General features: G+C 37.5%; 1 protein-coding gene across 3 annotated transcripts in view; it reads left to right on the top strand.

Moving 5' to 3' along the window:
• Positions 1-15,222, top strand: part of ITGA1 (integrin subunit alpha 1) — a 72,994-nt gene that overhangs the window by 26,936 nt on the left and 30,836 nt on the right. For all 3 annotated transcript variants that reach the window (XR_009115882.1, XR_009115881.1, XM_058043344.1), the window contains exons 2-9: positions 1,188-1,308; positions 3,414-3,526; positions 4,451-4,539; positions 4,629-4,743; positions 5,398-5,525; positions 11,376-11,524; positions 13,230-13,380; positions 14,968-15,133. Coding sequence is in view for 1 of the 3 variants with exons in the window: in XM_058043344.1 (XP_057899327.1) it covers positions 1,188-1,308; positions 3,414-3,526; positions 4,451-4,539; positions 4,629-4,743; positions 5,398-5,525; positions 11,376-11,524; positions 13,230-13,380; positions 14,968-15,133 (1,032 nt within the window). In the remaining 2 variants the exon portion in view is untranslated. The remainder of the gene's footprint in view (positions 1-1,187; positions 1,309-3,413; positions 3,527-4,450; positions 4,540-4,628; positions 4,744-5,397; positions 5,526-11,375; positions 11,525-13,229; positions 13,381-14,967; positions 15,134-15,222) is intronic.

The raw sequence follows: 15,222 nt of genomic DNA, 5'->3' as shown, positions 1-15,222 counted from the left end.
ATTGGGTATTTGGGTTTTTTATGTACCGGTTAAGTGTGAGCAAATGCTCATGAAATGCTTCTTGAAAATTAAATGAAATTTTTGTATATTTGTGGTTAAGCAGTTTTAATGTTCTACAAATTCACCTAATTTTTGACTCTTGTGAATTAAATATGCAGGTCTGCAGCAGCAGAGTCAGTGATTACTTTTGAAACTGATTTACAGGACAAAGACAGAAGAGAGCACTATAAGAAATAGTAAACACAGGAGAGATAAATAGCCTTATTTTTATATACAATAGTGGGTTTTACTTCTTAATGGGCCTTGCAGTTATAGGTATCACTTCAAGCTGGATTTTTACCCTATATCTCAAATTTTCCTGAAACTTGCTATACAGTCAAACTTTTGCAGTATATTCCTTGGTGATGGTCATTGAACCGTAGGGTATGGGAAATCAGTCAGAAGAAGCATTCACTCTTTTGATTGATCTCCTCGTAGTCCAAGATCACCATTGTATAGCAACTTTTCTTAAATGCACAATTATCAGAGTTCTGCCAATAATCACATGTAGATACTATGGAGATCAGCAAAAGATTGCATAGAAAATTAATTTTATTCTTTTCCAAATATAAATGGTTTACAGGAATTAAGAGAAAACCATATACTTCTTTTTCTCTAATATAGATTAAAATTAAATACATCTGAAAACTTTTCCTCATTCTTTTCCTATGTGGTTTTTCTTCAAAAATTTTCTGTTAAAAATTAGTTATTTCTCTATTTAAGTAACCTTTAGAACTAATTACTTGAATGAGGGAACATTTTGTATTAAATTCTTGCTTTAGAAATGAATGGAGGTAAAAGAATAACTAAACTGAACTAAATCAATAACTAAAAAGTTATTTATTCTTAAAGGTGATAATGTTTTACTTCCTGCAGCTGGAATTGATTTTAAAATGAGTGATGGGAGTTTGAAAGATATGTTTGAACTACAGAAGTCCAGTTGCTATCAACTCTGAATTTACTTATGTACCTATGTATGAAGAAATATGTTTTAAGTCTCTTACAAGCTGAGATATGTGTGTCCTAAATGCCACTTTCAACGTCTTGTGCCTTTCATTAAGTCATAATTGAATGTTTGTTTCTTAGAAGTATTTGGGTTTATTTGTACTGCTACATACTAATTTTTTTTAAATACCTTTTTTTTAAAGCTTTCTTTCATCTTGTTTGCACTTCAAATGTTGATGTGAAAAATGCACTGACCTTCAGTGGGCCTCTGGAAGACATGTTTGGGTACACAGTCCAACAGTATGAAAATGAGGAAGGGAAATGGTAAGTTCTTTTTCTTTTTTTTTTTTTTTTTTAACTCAACACTCCAAATTATCAGGTATGCAGTGACTCAGGTGCTGTACATTTATTATCAAGTTAGGGTCAGACATATTTCTTAAACTTATGCACAGCCCTTAGGAAGTCTGGAAAGATTGGGAGAGAAGAAGATCCACATGTATACCTCCAATTTTCTCCTCAGAGACATAAATGACTTCACAAATATCGGTAGATTCCCTCATTGATGGAATTGAGAAAGCACTGTGTTTTGCCTGAGCTCTGTTTTTTCCATTCACCAAACGAAATCTTTACCTTTTCCGTCTGTTAATGTATTTAAAATGAAATTACTTCTGCATTAAGTTTTGGGGGGTTTTTTCTGAAGTTTTCTGTCAGGGATTGTCTAAACTGAATTTTTTAACTCTGTTGGTCGGAAGATTTACCTGTCAAAATATTAATTAGTACAGTAATCCCTCTGCCTTCCCTTTTGGAGGGCTAAGTATGTCTTGCAACTGGTATATATTTGCACTGGGGACCTGGAGCCTTTATCTTAACCTCTCTTTTCCTTCCTCTTGTTCTAAGTAGAGGCTGTATTTTGGCATGCTCACTCATATCATTGCTTCTTGGTCATTTGATAAACACCTGCCTATGCTTTTCCCTTGTTAAACCCCAGAGGCTGATGGCTGGGCAGGAGGACTGAAATAACAATTGCATGGTAAAAGGTTTGAGGTAGAGATCTCTATCATTCTTTGCAGCTGGCTCTGGTTTTTCCAGAGCCTTTTTGACAATTGTTGGTAAATGCAGGGACTCCTGCAGGCATGCAGGAATGACAGGCAGCATGAGGCTGTGTGACAGATGGGCCAGACTGTTCTGTGGTGAGCAATCACCACTGCAAGTGCCGGGTCTGCCAGACTCTGAAAGTCTGATCACCACTGCAACACAGTGCTCAGAGAAATAAAACCACAGAGCCTGCTTTTCAATGTGCTAGTTCTTGACTGCTGCAATTGTAGGACGTTTAAATAGACATTTGTATGAGGGTCGTGAGAGAATAAGAATAATGACCTTCTGTGAGCTAGTTTAGACCTTCAGGAAATGGAATCCATTTGAGGAGCTGGGATTTTGCAAAGTAAGTTGTATTGTTGTAAGCAGTCCTGAAACCTTTCAAAAGCAAACAATAATATGAACTGGAAATACGGGATCTGCCAGTAGCCAGACAGCAATATAAAGTAGTGTGCTAGATCTGGACATCTCTGAAATTGAAATTCAGAGCTCCTGTAAATTGTCAAGCTTTCAGCACATCAGTATTTAGAGAAGAAAATATGTTAGCTAATAGTTAAAAATATACAAACCAACCTTGAGGATTTTTCTGCTGCAACCTGTAGGGCACCGATAGAGCTTTCCAGCAGCAAATGGTCTCTGAACCTGACTGCAGCTTTTTCTCAATAACCTGTGGATTCCCTCATGCGAAAAGACAAAATGAAATAGCCTTTCAGACCACATAACAGTCTTCATGGGGCTCATTCTTTCTGAGAAAGGAACAGCACACGAGCATGAACTTGATGACCATTGATCATCTCCCAGGGGATGTCAGGCACACTCAGCTTCTCTGCATTTTACAATTTTGAAATTTCTTTTTATAACCCTTTGCTTCATTAGTGATAGGGAAGAACATCTCTTTTACAGTGCTGCTCCACATTACATAAGACTAAATTCTTCCTCTGAGTGCTTGTGAGACTCTCCTCTGGCATTTGGCCTCTGAGCATGGCAAAAATTTTTCATCAAAGATCTTGTGAAGATCTAGGACATATTAAATAAAGCATACCTTTCCTTCTGTATTACTTCTAAGACTTGTTGTCTACCTACCTGTATTGCTTTTATTTTCCTCTGGAATTTTTTAAAGTGTTACTCTATGTGGTAATTTGGTTTATAGACACATTTCATGTCCTTTTTATTTCTCTTGCATCTGGACTGGTATAAATAGATACTTTTCTTTTTCTCCATCCTATACTGCTAGTGTAGAGCTTGCTGCAGGTGTCCTCTGTCTGTAAATTTTATTTGCTCACTTTTGTGCCTTGTTAGAAAGAAGACATTCAGGTAACTTATTTAATTTGCAGGGTACTTATTGGTTCACCACTAGTTGGCCAACCTGAGAAAAGAACAGGCGATGTCTACAAATGCCCTGTAGGAAGGGACAGCCCATCACCCTGCACAAAACTGAACTTACCAGGTATGAAAGGAAATAAAGCTGTGTCACAGCCTTCCTAGTGAAAATTTGCTTGGAGCTCCAGAGCTAAATGTGAAGGAAGTTGTGTTTGTAGCATTAAAAATAATTCTATTTTAAGGCTTCTCACTGTCCTGTGGAAAACATGCTCATACTTTTAGAATGGGTTTGTGGTTGTGTTATCAAAACTTTGTTATGACTGACATTAATTGACTGTGGTTGGCAGGCCTGGCCATTGAGCCAGGAAGGTCTTGGATCATAATTTCATGGATTACCCTTTCCAAAGCTCTTTGAAGCCAAGAGCCTTCATAATGCCATCAGTCAGCTTTTGATGAAAATGTAACTAGGCTGACGCAGCTTAATATGCCAAAGCTAAATATTAATAATTTTCTTGGTCAAGAGATACCTGATGTAGACTGGAAGAAAATTCCTGTTTAATATGAACTTCACTAAATGTATCTGTAGTGATATTTTTTTATCTCCTTGTGTTCCTTGAAAACCTAAATGTCAGTAATGCAACATAATAGTAACAAATAGTTACGTAATAGTAACAAATAGAAAAGCTATTAACTCAGTCGTAGCAAGACAAGGTAAAAAATGAGTTTCTTTTTTCCTATTTAACAAAACTCTGTGCGTAGTAGTATCTTGTTTTCATTGTGCTGTTATTTTTACTTTTTTTCCTTTTCTTGCGGTTCAAGAAAACTATTTGAGACAGCAACCCAGACAAATTTTCTGGGATAAAAGCCAGTCTCAGAAATTTTTCTTGATTGTTGCAGTTGAAGAAGGAGGGGGAAGGGTGCTAAAATATTTGATGAAACCAGTGTCAGTCTGGGTTTTATTTTAGAAGCTGGAAGCTCCATACTAGGGGATATATAATTTAGCATTTTGTTTTCATGTTCCCAAATACTTAACATTTTAATCTATTTATAGCTTCTACTTCAGTTCCTAATGTCGTGGAAGTAAAAGAAAACATGACTCTTGGAACAACCTTAGTGACTAACCCAAAAGGAGGGTTTCTGGTAAGAAAGGACTTTTTGCTAGTTTTGAAAGTCTGTTTTTTTCTCGGATAGCGTAACAAAAACATTTCACCCTTTTTCATTTTTTAAAGGCATGTGGACCACTTTATGCTTATAAATGTGGACGTCTGCATTACACAACTGGAGTTTGTTCTAATGTCAGCTCCACTTTTGAAACCGTTGGGGCCATTGCTCCGTCTGTGCAAGGTATGCATGCTGCAGGAATTTTCCCGTGTGTCCAAAAATAAAGAGTGCCAAACAAGACAAATGTATACACATAGGCATACTGAAAAAAATGAATTGCTTAACTTAGCTACCAGCATTACCAAGTTAAGTAAATGTTTTCATTGTCTGTATATAACCTAAATTCTTCCCACTTTTGGAATTTGTCTCAGTATAAACAATCATTACAGTGCTATGTTACATCCAAACACAATTGCTAAAAATAGTTGCTTATGTTTTTAACTTATGGCCAAAAGACTCCTTTTAAATAATGACAGCATACTGAGACAATTTAGTAATATACATAAAAATCTTAAAGAACTGGTCCTTTGAAAAAATTGTAGAGGAATAGATTGACATTGGCTAAAGTAGGGGGTCACTGGTAAATGCTCCAGTGATATGATCTTCTTCCTTTCTTAAATTTCTGCTTACAAGAAAACTCCCTCCTCACAAAGGGAACACAAGCCATGTGAAATACAATGCAGAAGTTGAAGAATGATAGTTGTCATCAAGCATGTCAGTTCAGCCACACTGCAGAACCATATACATTTGTTACTAATGACAGAAGTCACAGCTGGAGCTGTGAGATAAATCTGATCCTTGTTACTGTAAATTCTTATGTGGCAATTTGTATTGCAGAGTGTAAAACCCAGTTGGACATTGTCATAGTCCTTGATGGGTCCAACAGCATCTATCCGTGGGAGAGCGTCACAGGCTTTCTGAACAGCCTCCTGAGAAACATGGATATAGGTCCTCAGCAAACACAGGTAACTTGGTAGATATTCTATGGTTAATTTTGAGAAGAAAAAACAATTTACAGGAAATGGTGTAATAGTTTCATCTATGGACCTCTTCAATTCCAAGAACTTAGAGCAGCAGGATACTAAAGCAAAATAGCTGAAACCACAACTAAGTCAGTACTCAGCCATCAAGCAGCAATGTCAGGAAGACTATCCCTCCCCCCAGTGCTCAGGCAGTCTGGAGAAACCAACTTTCTAACCTAGAGACAAAAGTTAAGTGCATTAAGTAAGGCTGCTTGAACACTGTCCTTTTCCACTTCCTTCCTCTCCACAGCCCCTTCTTGTCTTCCTTTGTACTTCATTGCACAAAGGTCATTTCTGCTCTTCTGAGGCACACATGCGTGGTTTGGACAGCTTTTGATTGTAAGCTTTTTGGAGCAGCGGTCTTAGTACTGTGGAACATTGGGCATGCAGCTTTTAAACCTTGAGATCCTAATTAACGAGTGGCTGTTTAGCTGCATGTTATTAATGGCAGAAGCTGCATTTATATAATAAGTGGAGAGGGCCAAATTCCCAGCTGCTATAAATCAATGCGGTTCCATCAGAATTAATGGAGCTATGACCAATTACCCCCTGAGGATCTGGCATATGTCCCACACGCTGCTTAACAGATTATGTAAATATCAGTTCTAAAAGAACTCTGGGAAGGGGAAAACAATTGAGTCTGGGATACATATTAACACAAAAAGCTTTATTGACAGAAACAGAAGAAACTGTTTCTTCCTTTCCTTTCTCTATTTTCCGCCTCCCAAAATCAAGGGTTTTCCAGGGCCTCCTGTAATAAATTATAAGCTGCAGGCAGTTTTGCAACTTTGGGTTAGCTGCTAACATTCAGGTCCTGCCTTCACAAAGGAGACTGTGAGAAGATATAAAGGATATCTCTGTCTGCAGAGAGTTATCCATAATTTTCCATGTTAATTGAGGTTTTCAAGTTACCACCCAGGTCCTCTGCTGTCTATACCTAACACTGGCCGATAAAATAACTTATAAACTCTCAATGTTGCAATCATATCCTGTTATTTTAAACACATTCTTCTTTAAATATTGTGAGGGAGAAGGAAAAACCCTTCGTCAAATTCAGCAGAAAGGACAAAATTCTTTCTGTTCCCTTAAATGGATGATTACTCAAACATGTATCATTTTGAAATACTTAAATCTGAACTTCCCTGTATGGGGCATTGGCTGCATGGAAATCATCACTTTCTCCTGCCCAAAGGTCTTCATGGGAGTGGTAAGCAGGGCAATCAACTCCACTGCACCCTCACTCCTCTTCCTTACCCAGCAACTCCTAAATTTTTACAATGCCACACCTCTGTTATGTTGACTTTTGGAATACTGCCTCCTCTGTGTGGCTCAGCTGGCGCACAATAGGTCCCTCTCTGGCCTGCACTCCTGCAGCCTCCCATCTCCACCTACAAAATCCCTTGTGCCCACAGCTTGGCATAGCTACCCCTCTTCTCACACGTACACATATTCACTTGAGGACGTCAGCTTTGGCATCTGGCTGCTACAGAGCAGAAACATTTGAGAGGGAGATAAGAATGGGATAAGGAGGAGAGAGGCTGAAAGACTGGAAATGGACAACAGAAGCTCGGTGGAGTTTTCTCAATCCCTCTTATCCTCCTCCTTCCCCAGAACACATCTCATCTCTCTCCTCTCCTCTGAGCCCCCTGCTCAGGGACCGGCTGCATCTGAAGTTAGTAATGAGTTTATACTCTGTCCCCCACCCACTCCGTCTGCTTTCTCAGAAAAAATGTTTAAATAACTATACAATAGGGAACAGGAGAAACAACAGAGCAGACTTATTTATTCCTTCTCCTCTGGGAGCCCAGAAGACAAGCACAGGAAGAATAATTTGCTTTTTGTCTTTTCAAATTGATTTTTCCAATTTAATTTTTTATTACTTTGTATGTAGAAATCAGTGGACTTTCACTGACTTAAGATTGTTTTGCACAGGAAAGGAATGAGGTGATTACAGAATACCTCCTTAGCAGATTGGGTGTGACTTGTTCAAAACTGTGTTTTGATTAGAGGCTTTTGAGATTTTTTTCCCCCACGTACCTCCTTAATGAAGAATGGTCATTACACTTGTAGCAAGTTGAGAGAAATTGCTCAGTGTCCCATGTTTGGCAAATTTAAAAATTAAAGTCTGAATTTTCAGATGCAGAAAGTCAAAGTTTATGGTATTTTTTTTCCTTCTCTTCCTCTTTCTCTTCTCCAGATAATCTAAAGCTCCCTTCTGATGATTAAAATGCATATCTTGAGTTTTGGGATAAAAAAAGCAAATGGAAAGCAATGACAAAAAAGTAGAAAAAGGAGGAACTGTGTAGAAATAGTAGAAGTAGGAACAAAATCAAGATATTTCTCTTGGCCTTTTTTTGCCTCATTTTTAACTGTTTTGGAGATAATTATCTTTTTACTATGGAGGGTAGGTTTTTTAACCATTTCCGTATGAGTAATTTTCTTTCTTTCAAAAGTAATTTTCTTTCTTTCTTTTCTTTCTTTCAAAAAAGAAAGCAGAATACTTGAATAAGTTCACTTCTAGCTTTAAAGCTATGTTGGAAAGGCCTTCAGAAATCTTTAGACCATTTCTATTTTTACATTATTATATGGCATAGGCTGTTATATATCTTTGGCCTGTGCCTTACTGTGTCTCCAAAGGGACTGTATCAGTACACTAATAAGTCATATCTGATGATTAGTTTTGTCTTCACAAGAACAGAACTGTATTTAAGAGATATTACAAAGCTTAAGGATGAAGAAAGGTCTTATGAGAGTTTACAAGTAACTTGTGTCTTGAAGTAAACAAAATGTGGGAGAATTAATTTATTGTTGTTGTTCAGATGCCTTTAAAAAGATCTCCTTATGAAAAAAGATATTATCCATTAATGCTTCCCAAGGCATCTCTGCTTTTCTCTTACCTTAAGTATCAGTACATCCAAAAATATTCCCGATTTCTCTCCACACCCCAATGCTGAAAACTCTGGCATATGATTTCATGTACCAAATGGTTTTCCTTTCATTTTGTTTTTTTAGTTGTTGGTTTTTGCCAAATTGATTAGCTTAATAATTTATTGGGAAAGCCAGAATGTGCTTTCCAAATAAGGGTCTGTATTCATTTATAGGACAACAATAAATCATAGCCCTGAAAACTGCTTTGTTCCAAAGTAGAACAGTCCATCACTTGCCTGTTCTCTTGTACAGCACTTTTCACAGGAACTGGGGACAATTAAAGAATTATTCCCTTGTGTAATGTAAAAGCCATGGAATGCTAGGGAAGGGAACATAAAGTTAAGAATTACAGGAATGTTCAATAGATTATGGTCAGTAATGCTGGGAAAAATAATAGGTTCTCTGGAGTAGAGCAGAATTATGTCTTTCTGTGTAGCACTATTGCATTTTCCAAATGTAAATTAAACAAGCAAATCAAAACATACAATGCCCGTAAGCATCAATCCTAGGGCCTTGCTGGAGTCCCATAAAGGCACATATGCATCATGTAGATGTGTCACTTCCAGTTTTTCATAAGATGAAAAGGCTATATAAGTTCAAACCTTCATTGGTGTCTAATAGAATATAACTAATTTTACAAGGTGATCATCCTATGATCCTGTAGCAGACTAGAACATGAAGCCTAGCAGCATTTTCTCAGAGGCTTTTTGTTACCTTTTATTGAGGAATGGTTCATCTTTGATACCATGGAATATGTAGAAGATGGTGATCAGTGTTTTCAAAGCTAGTGCTAAGGAAGGGTCGCACAGGACAGTTGTATCCCATAAGATAAGCCCCCCTTCCTTCCTGATTTACAAGCTATGCTGCACAGTGCAGTTTTCAGACTCAGATGTTCTTCCCATTCACTTCCTGAGAAGGAAATGCTCAAAATGTGTACTTGCTGTGATCATGGACGTTTCCTTTCAAACAGGAAATGATACTACCCAATGTCAGCCTGTAATCTTATTTTAGGAAAATGACAACACCAGCATGGGTCTCTAGAATCATGAAGGACTGGCAGATGCTTTTCACACTGGCAGTAGTCAATAGATTATTTCATTATTGGTACCTAAAAAGCGTCAGAGAAGGAGCCATGAATCCACACCAAACAGCTTCCCAGCATACTGTGGTCTCTGGCTCCAATTGGTGCATGACACTGGAATTTTTAGGCCATTGCTCCTCCTCCAGAAAATCAAGCATGATGCAAATCTCTTGTTCATCACCAGTTCACAGATGTCTTTTTAAAAGATTAACAATATCCTATTCACATAATGTGGCGTGTCACTTTAGGTGCATGCCACAGAGTAGTTGCGTTGGAGGGAAGGGGTTAAAAATTTGATCTTCAGATTGTAGTTTATTCAGTGCCACATGAGTGTTCTGGGTGATGAGACAGAGTGTGCCCTGGCTGGTTCTGTAAACACTGGGCAGGGTTAATAGCCCTCTGCTCACAGGAACACTGCAGCCTCTGCATTCCCTCTGCTGCCGATGCAAGAGGGCATACCTCCAAGAGACAAACATCTCAAAGGCAGCAACTTGTAATAAGTTTGAGCCTACATTAGTTCTTACAGATTTGACTGTGTTTTCAAAAAGATACGGAAAGTCAGTGGAATAGATTTTGCTATCACATGCCAATATAATTATAGTCCCATAATCATTTGCAACTAGCATTTTATAATGATCATGTTACTGATGTTTACTGTGAAATATTTATCCAATTCTAACCCTTCTGCTACAAGCAAGCAAATGCTTTGCAGAAGCTGAGAGGCTATGAAAATACCTTAAAAAAAACCTGTAAAGCAATTGTAAAATACATACTATGCCACTTCTAAAGTAATGATGGCAGAAACATCCCAGAGGTCTTATTGATCTTCAATAACTTAATGCTAGAGTGCTTTTAATAATAGATGAGTGAGATATAAATGCCACGCAATACTGCATTTTTCTAAATAACACCTATAAATTGCCATGTGTAACATAAAATTGAAATATGCTAATGGAACATTGTGTGGCTTCTTCCCAGTAAAAGCTGTCAGGAACCTGCCAAAATATTAAAACTGACAGAGATGAATGGGAGAAAATAATTAATATTTAAGAATATAGCTCATCTTTTTATTCCATTCTTGGTTTTGCAGCAGGTTTCCTCAAACATTTTGTGGTTATTGCACAATCCCATGTGTTAATCTTCCAGACAAAGATGTGTTCTGCTGGGGTCATCTACAGGCTTTACGTTACCCTCCCCCGTCCCAAAATCACCATTTCCTTCATGTTTTACCCTCTGGTACTTGTCAGGTGGTACTTTAACTTACCTTCTGCTGGGAGAACATGCATGTCATAGATGTCCCTGCTGTCTTCATCAAGATAAGAATAGTTGGGTCTTCCTGTTTCCAGGTTAAATTTAGAGTAAATAAACTATTGGATATAGAAACATTATATTTGAGTGGAATTCAGAGAGTTGTGAGTGAGCCATGACTTTGTATGCCATAAGGAAAACACTTTTGAGGAGTTGTGACTGGTGGTTGGGCATTGGTCTGCTTGGCCTAGAGAAGAGCAGAGCTCCCATCCAGACGGCCTCAAGCCAGGAAAACCAAGGACTAGAGACAGCTTTTGGCTTTTAAATAAAAGCAATTTAGAAACTTCAAAATGTTTCATGAGACTGTCATCTAGCTAGTCTTGCTCAAACTCATATAGGTGTTTCATCCTGAGGGAAACACGAAGAGTTCAATCCTTCTCCTGGCTGTAAGTACAAACAGACATTGACCCTACTGCAAGAGGCAGGGATGTTTTCTTTAAGGGCCATTGATTTTAAACATGAACTCTGTGTTTTAGGTTGGAATTGTTCAGTATGGACAGACAGTAGTCCATGAATTTTACCTGAATACATACTCAACAACAGAAGATGTGATGGCTGCAGCCTTGAGAATCCGCCAGCGGGGCGGCACGCAAACCATGACAGCCTTGGGAATAGACACAGCCAGGTATGCACACAGGGCGCTGCCTGCACCTGGCGGGGAGAAACAAACTGGGCAGGGTGGTGCTTCTGATTTCACGTGTTAAAAACATGGCACGGCTAATGTCTGACTTCATTTCAGCTAAGCAAGCATCGTTTGTGAGGAAGGTGAATAAGCAGACTCTATCCAGCACATAAAGCAATTGAGTGTCAAAGGGAGCTGTCCCCTGAGCAGGCGAATTAGGAAAATATAATAGATGTGGAGCAATATTGTAGGCCTAAGCAAAGGGCTGACAATATCTGATGTCCACATAGAGCAGATAGGAACTGTGTATGTAGAGGGATGAAGAAAATCAATTTTTTCAGAGGAAAAAAAAATTGGAATTTTTAATGTTAATTTGTTTTCATTCTGAATATTGTTGAATATTACAATGTTTGGGCTCACTCTTGTCAGAAGGCCTAAAAATTTTCTATCCTAAGTCTGTAAAGTTTCTCAATCATTGGGAGATTAAATACCTGTTGTAGTAATAGCAATATTTGGAAATGCTTCTTTTATGAGAAAAATGAAATCTGACTTTCATAGAACAGACAGTAAATATAAATCTCTCAGAAAATTCCAAACTGTACAATGTTGTCCTGGTAACTTTTTCCTTCTCTGGGTGTGTTTCTTCCATCACAAAAGCCTGCTTTTATTCTACAAAAGATTGCATTCACTCTTTACAAACAACCATTTAATGAAATATGCAGCATATTTCTGATGAACAATTGCATTATCTAACCAAAGTTTTCTTCATGTGGTGTACAATTGAATTCCTCTATATTAAGGCTTTCCTGAGATATGAGTAGAAGCTTGAGGAGTCCAAACAAGTTCACGAAAGCAGAGCCGGTTGAGAATTGCCAAGTTTTCAGAAACCACATCTAGTTCAGAAAGCCCCTGTGTACCACAAACTACAGCAGGCTTGTATATACAGAAACTGTCATCAAAAGCTTCCTCTGTTCTCACAGTCATCCCCCCTTGGCCATTTTCAGTGGTAAATTTCAGCTTTCACTCATGTGGCCACTCCTAGAATTCTGTGGTATTTTTCTGAAAAGAGGAAGCCCTGCTTCCTTCCTTCTCCTCCCAAGCCCTAATCCAGCCTTGCCTTGTTAGGTCTAGAGTCTGTGGGAACAGCTGCCCAAAACCTCAGAGCCTGTTTGCCCATCTGCAACCAGATTGGGCCCCAATCTGCCTCCATTTACCTCCAACCTATTTCTGCCACGTCCCCAACACACAGTGTTAATTAACATACTTGCGCAGATGTGTGCTGATAGCTAAGTAAATAGTTTGACCACTTGAAGTGCTGCTGTAGGGTGGAATTAGGTGGGGGTTTTTCTGCATGGGTTTTTGGAAAGGTAGGGTGTTTGCTGAGTCTTTTTTTAAGATGCTAAAAGCTGTTTTCAAGTGCCAGAAGTTTATTTGTAAAGGGGAAGAATTTTTCACTATCCAGATTTGTATTTTCTGCTATTGCTCTCAAGTGAGTGCATGATGAATGAATGCTTGTGAAACTTTGGCTGTGAACTGTCACGTAAGTTCCAATTGCAGTTGTTTGTATTTGTTCATGGTTAGCATTAATCTCCATTTCCTGCTTCCTAGTTAATATAAAATCTTGTAGTTTATGGTTGGCTATGCAAATATGATGCATGTGCTAAATGCTGACATTGCCTTTCTCCAAAACACTTTATGGTCCCTTTAGGGAAGAAGCTTTTACTGAGGCTCACGGTGCACGAAGAGGAGTACAAAAAGTAATGGTTATTGTGACTGATGGGGAATCACATGACAACTACAGATTACAAAAAGTGATTGATGATTGTGAAGATGAAAACATTCAGAGATTTGCTATTGCTGTAAGTGAAATTTAATGGGAAAATTCAATATGTTAAAAGCATGTTTCATCTTCTAAATGTAATTTCAGTTTTAGAAGTTCATTTCACAGAATCTTTATGGAAATATAATTATTTCAGAGGGGGAAAAGCTAAAAAAAACATTAAAAATTTGCTTTCTGATTTTATAGCATATAAGAAAAGCAATTTGGCTGTCTTCCTTGTGATGATGTGTGTGTCTGTGTGAGGAAAAAGGAGGAAGAGTTTGAGGGACAGTTTTAAGTCAAATCCTTTTTGTTAAAAGCAACACTGAGCAAAGGGAGTAATACAATTCTAGGCAACTTCTGCAGAAACAATAATAAAAAAAGCAAATGTAAGCCATCAAAAAATACTTGTTCATTATGTCTGTGTTGTATGCTTGCACTCTAAAGCTGTCATTTTCTTGCCAAGCATGCCAAACAGTAGCTGAATGAGAATAGTAGTTAACCCATATAAAGAAATATGAAAGTATTAGTTATGGATTTGGTATTAATACTGCACCATATAGGTGTATTTTATACACGAATCTTCTGTTTTCTCGTGTTAATTTTGAAGGGACATTGGATTGTTGCCTCTCCATTGCTCTCTTTCTTTGTTTTGCTATCTTATTTTTTGGTAAAATAAGGTGGTATGAAACCATGAAATTTAAAGAAAGATGTTATACTTTTTTTAAGGAAAGATATAAAACAAAGTTGAGTCCAGCAGCACACAGATTTTCAGTGGTTTTCTTCATAAAATTAGAGATAACTAAAGAAAAAGTTGTCCTTGACACTGCAACAATTTTAGCAATAAAATTCCTGTCTAGAAGCAAATTTGAATTTCTCCAGTGGGCTGAGATGCTAGAGCATAGGAATTTGGTTTAGGTCTCCCTCTCGAATCAAGTTTAGTCTATGGCGCCCTTTTTCATATGAAAAATGTCTGTTTCTCTGGGAATTAAGAGAAGTGAGGTGTTTTTTTCTGAGGTATCCTGAATTGTTACCGCAGTGTTGTTAAAACTGCAACCCAAATCTAAAGTCTTGTATTGTGTTGAAGTTGTTAGCACTGAATAGAAGTGTTGTTCTTATGTGTATTTGTAGGGCAAATCTTCACAGAATAAAGAACTATTCTATGCCTAATCCACTTGTCATAAATTGCATGTATAGCATGTTGTGATAAGAACTGGTGGTTATGCAGAAACCAGAGTAATTGTACTCTCGGTTGGGAAGTGTTTTGTTGTTTTTTCCCTAAATTATGGCCTGCTTCAAAAATCAGAGAATGAATTATTACATAAATTTTGTGAAGAAGGGGTGAAAAGTACAGTTGAGGATAGCAGACATCACACCACACTGTTGCTTTGTTTCCTGTCAAATTATATTTTCAAAAAATCAATTGAGCCATCATAGAGTTCTCTTCTACTTGAGAAAGAATGGCTTCAAATCAGTTTGAGAGAGGTTTTAACAACACTAATTAAGGTTAGATATGATTTTTCACCATTCTCTGACAACTTACCTCAATGATATCTTTTTAAACAGGTTATAAAATATATGTTTGACCTTTTTTTTGTGTGTTTCTTTGGGTTTTTTTTTTTCTTAGATTCTTGGCAGCTACAGCAGAGGAAATTTAAGTACTGAGAAATTTGTAGAGGAAATAAAATCAATTGCCAGTAAGCCTACTGAAAAGCATTTTTTCAATGTCTCAGATGAATTAGCTCTTTTAACCATTGTTGAAGCACTTGGAGAGAGAATATTTGCCCTGGAAGGTATGACATTATTTAAAATTTTACTTTATGCCTGCATTACAACTGAAACAAGTAGAAGAACACCTGTTTTTACCTTCCTTTGAAATGCA

The sequence above is a fragment of the Melospiza georgiana genome, chromosome Z (genome assembly GCF_028018845.1).
Source record: "Melospiza georgiana isolate bMelGeo1 chromosome Z, bMelGeo1.pri, whole genome shotgun sequence".
NCBI lineage: Eukaryota > Metazoa > Chordata > Aves > Passeriformes > Passerellidae > Melospiza > Melospiza georgiana.
Note: the sequence above shows the minus strand (reverse complement) of the source record. Positions and strands in the feature narration are given on the sequence as shown.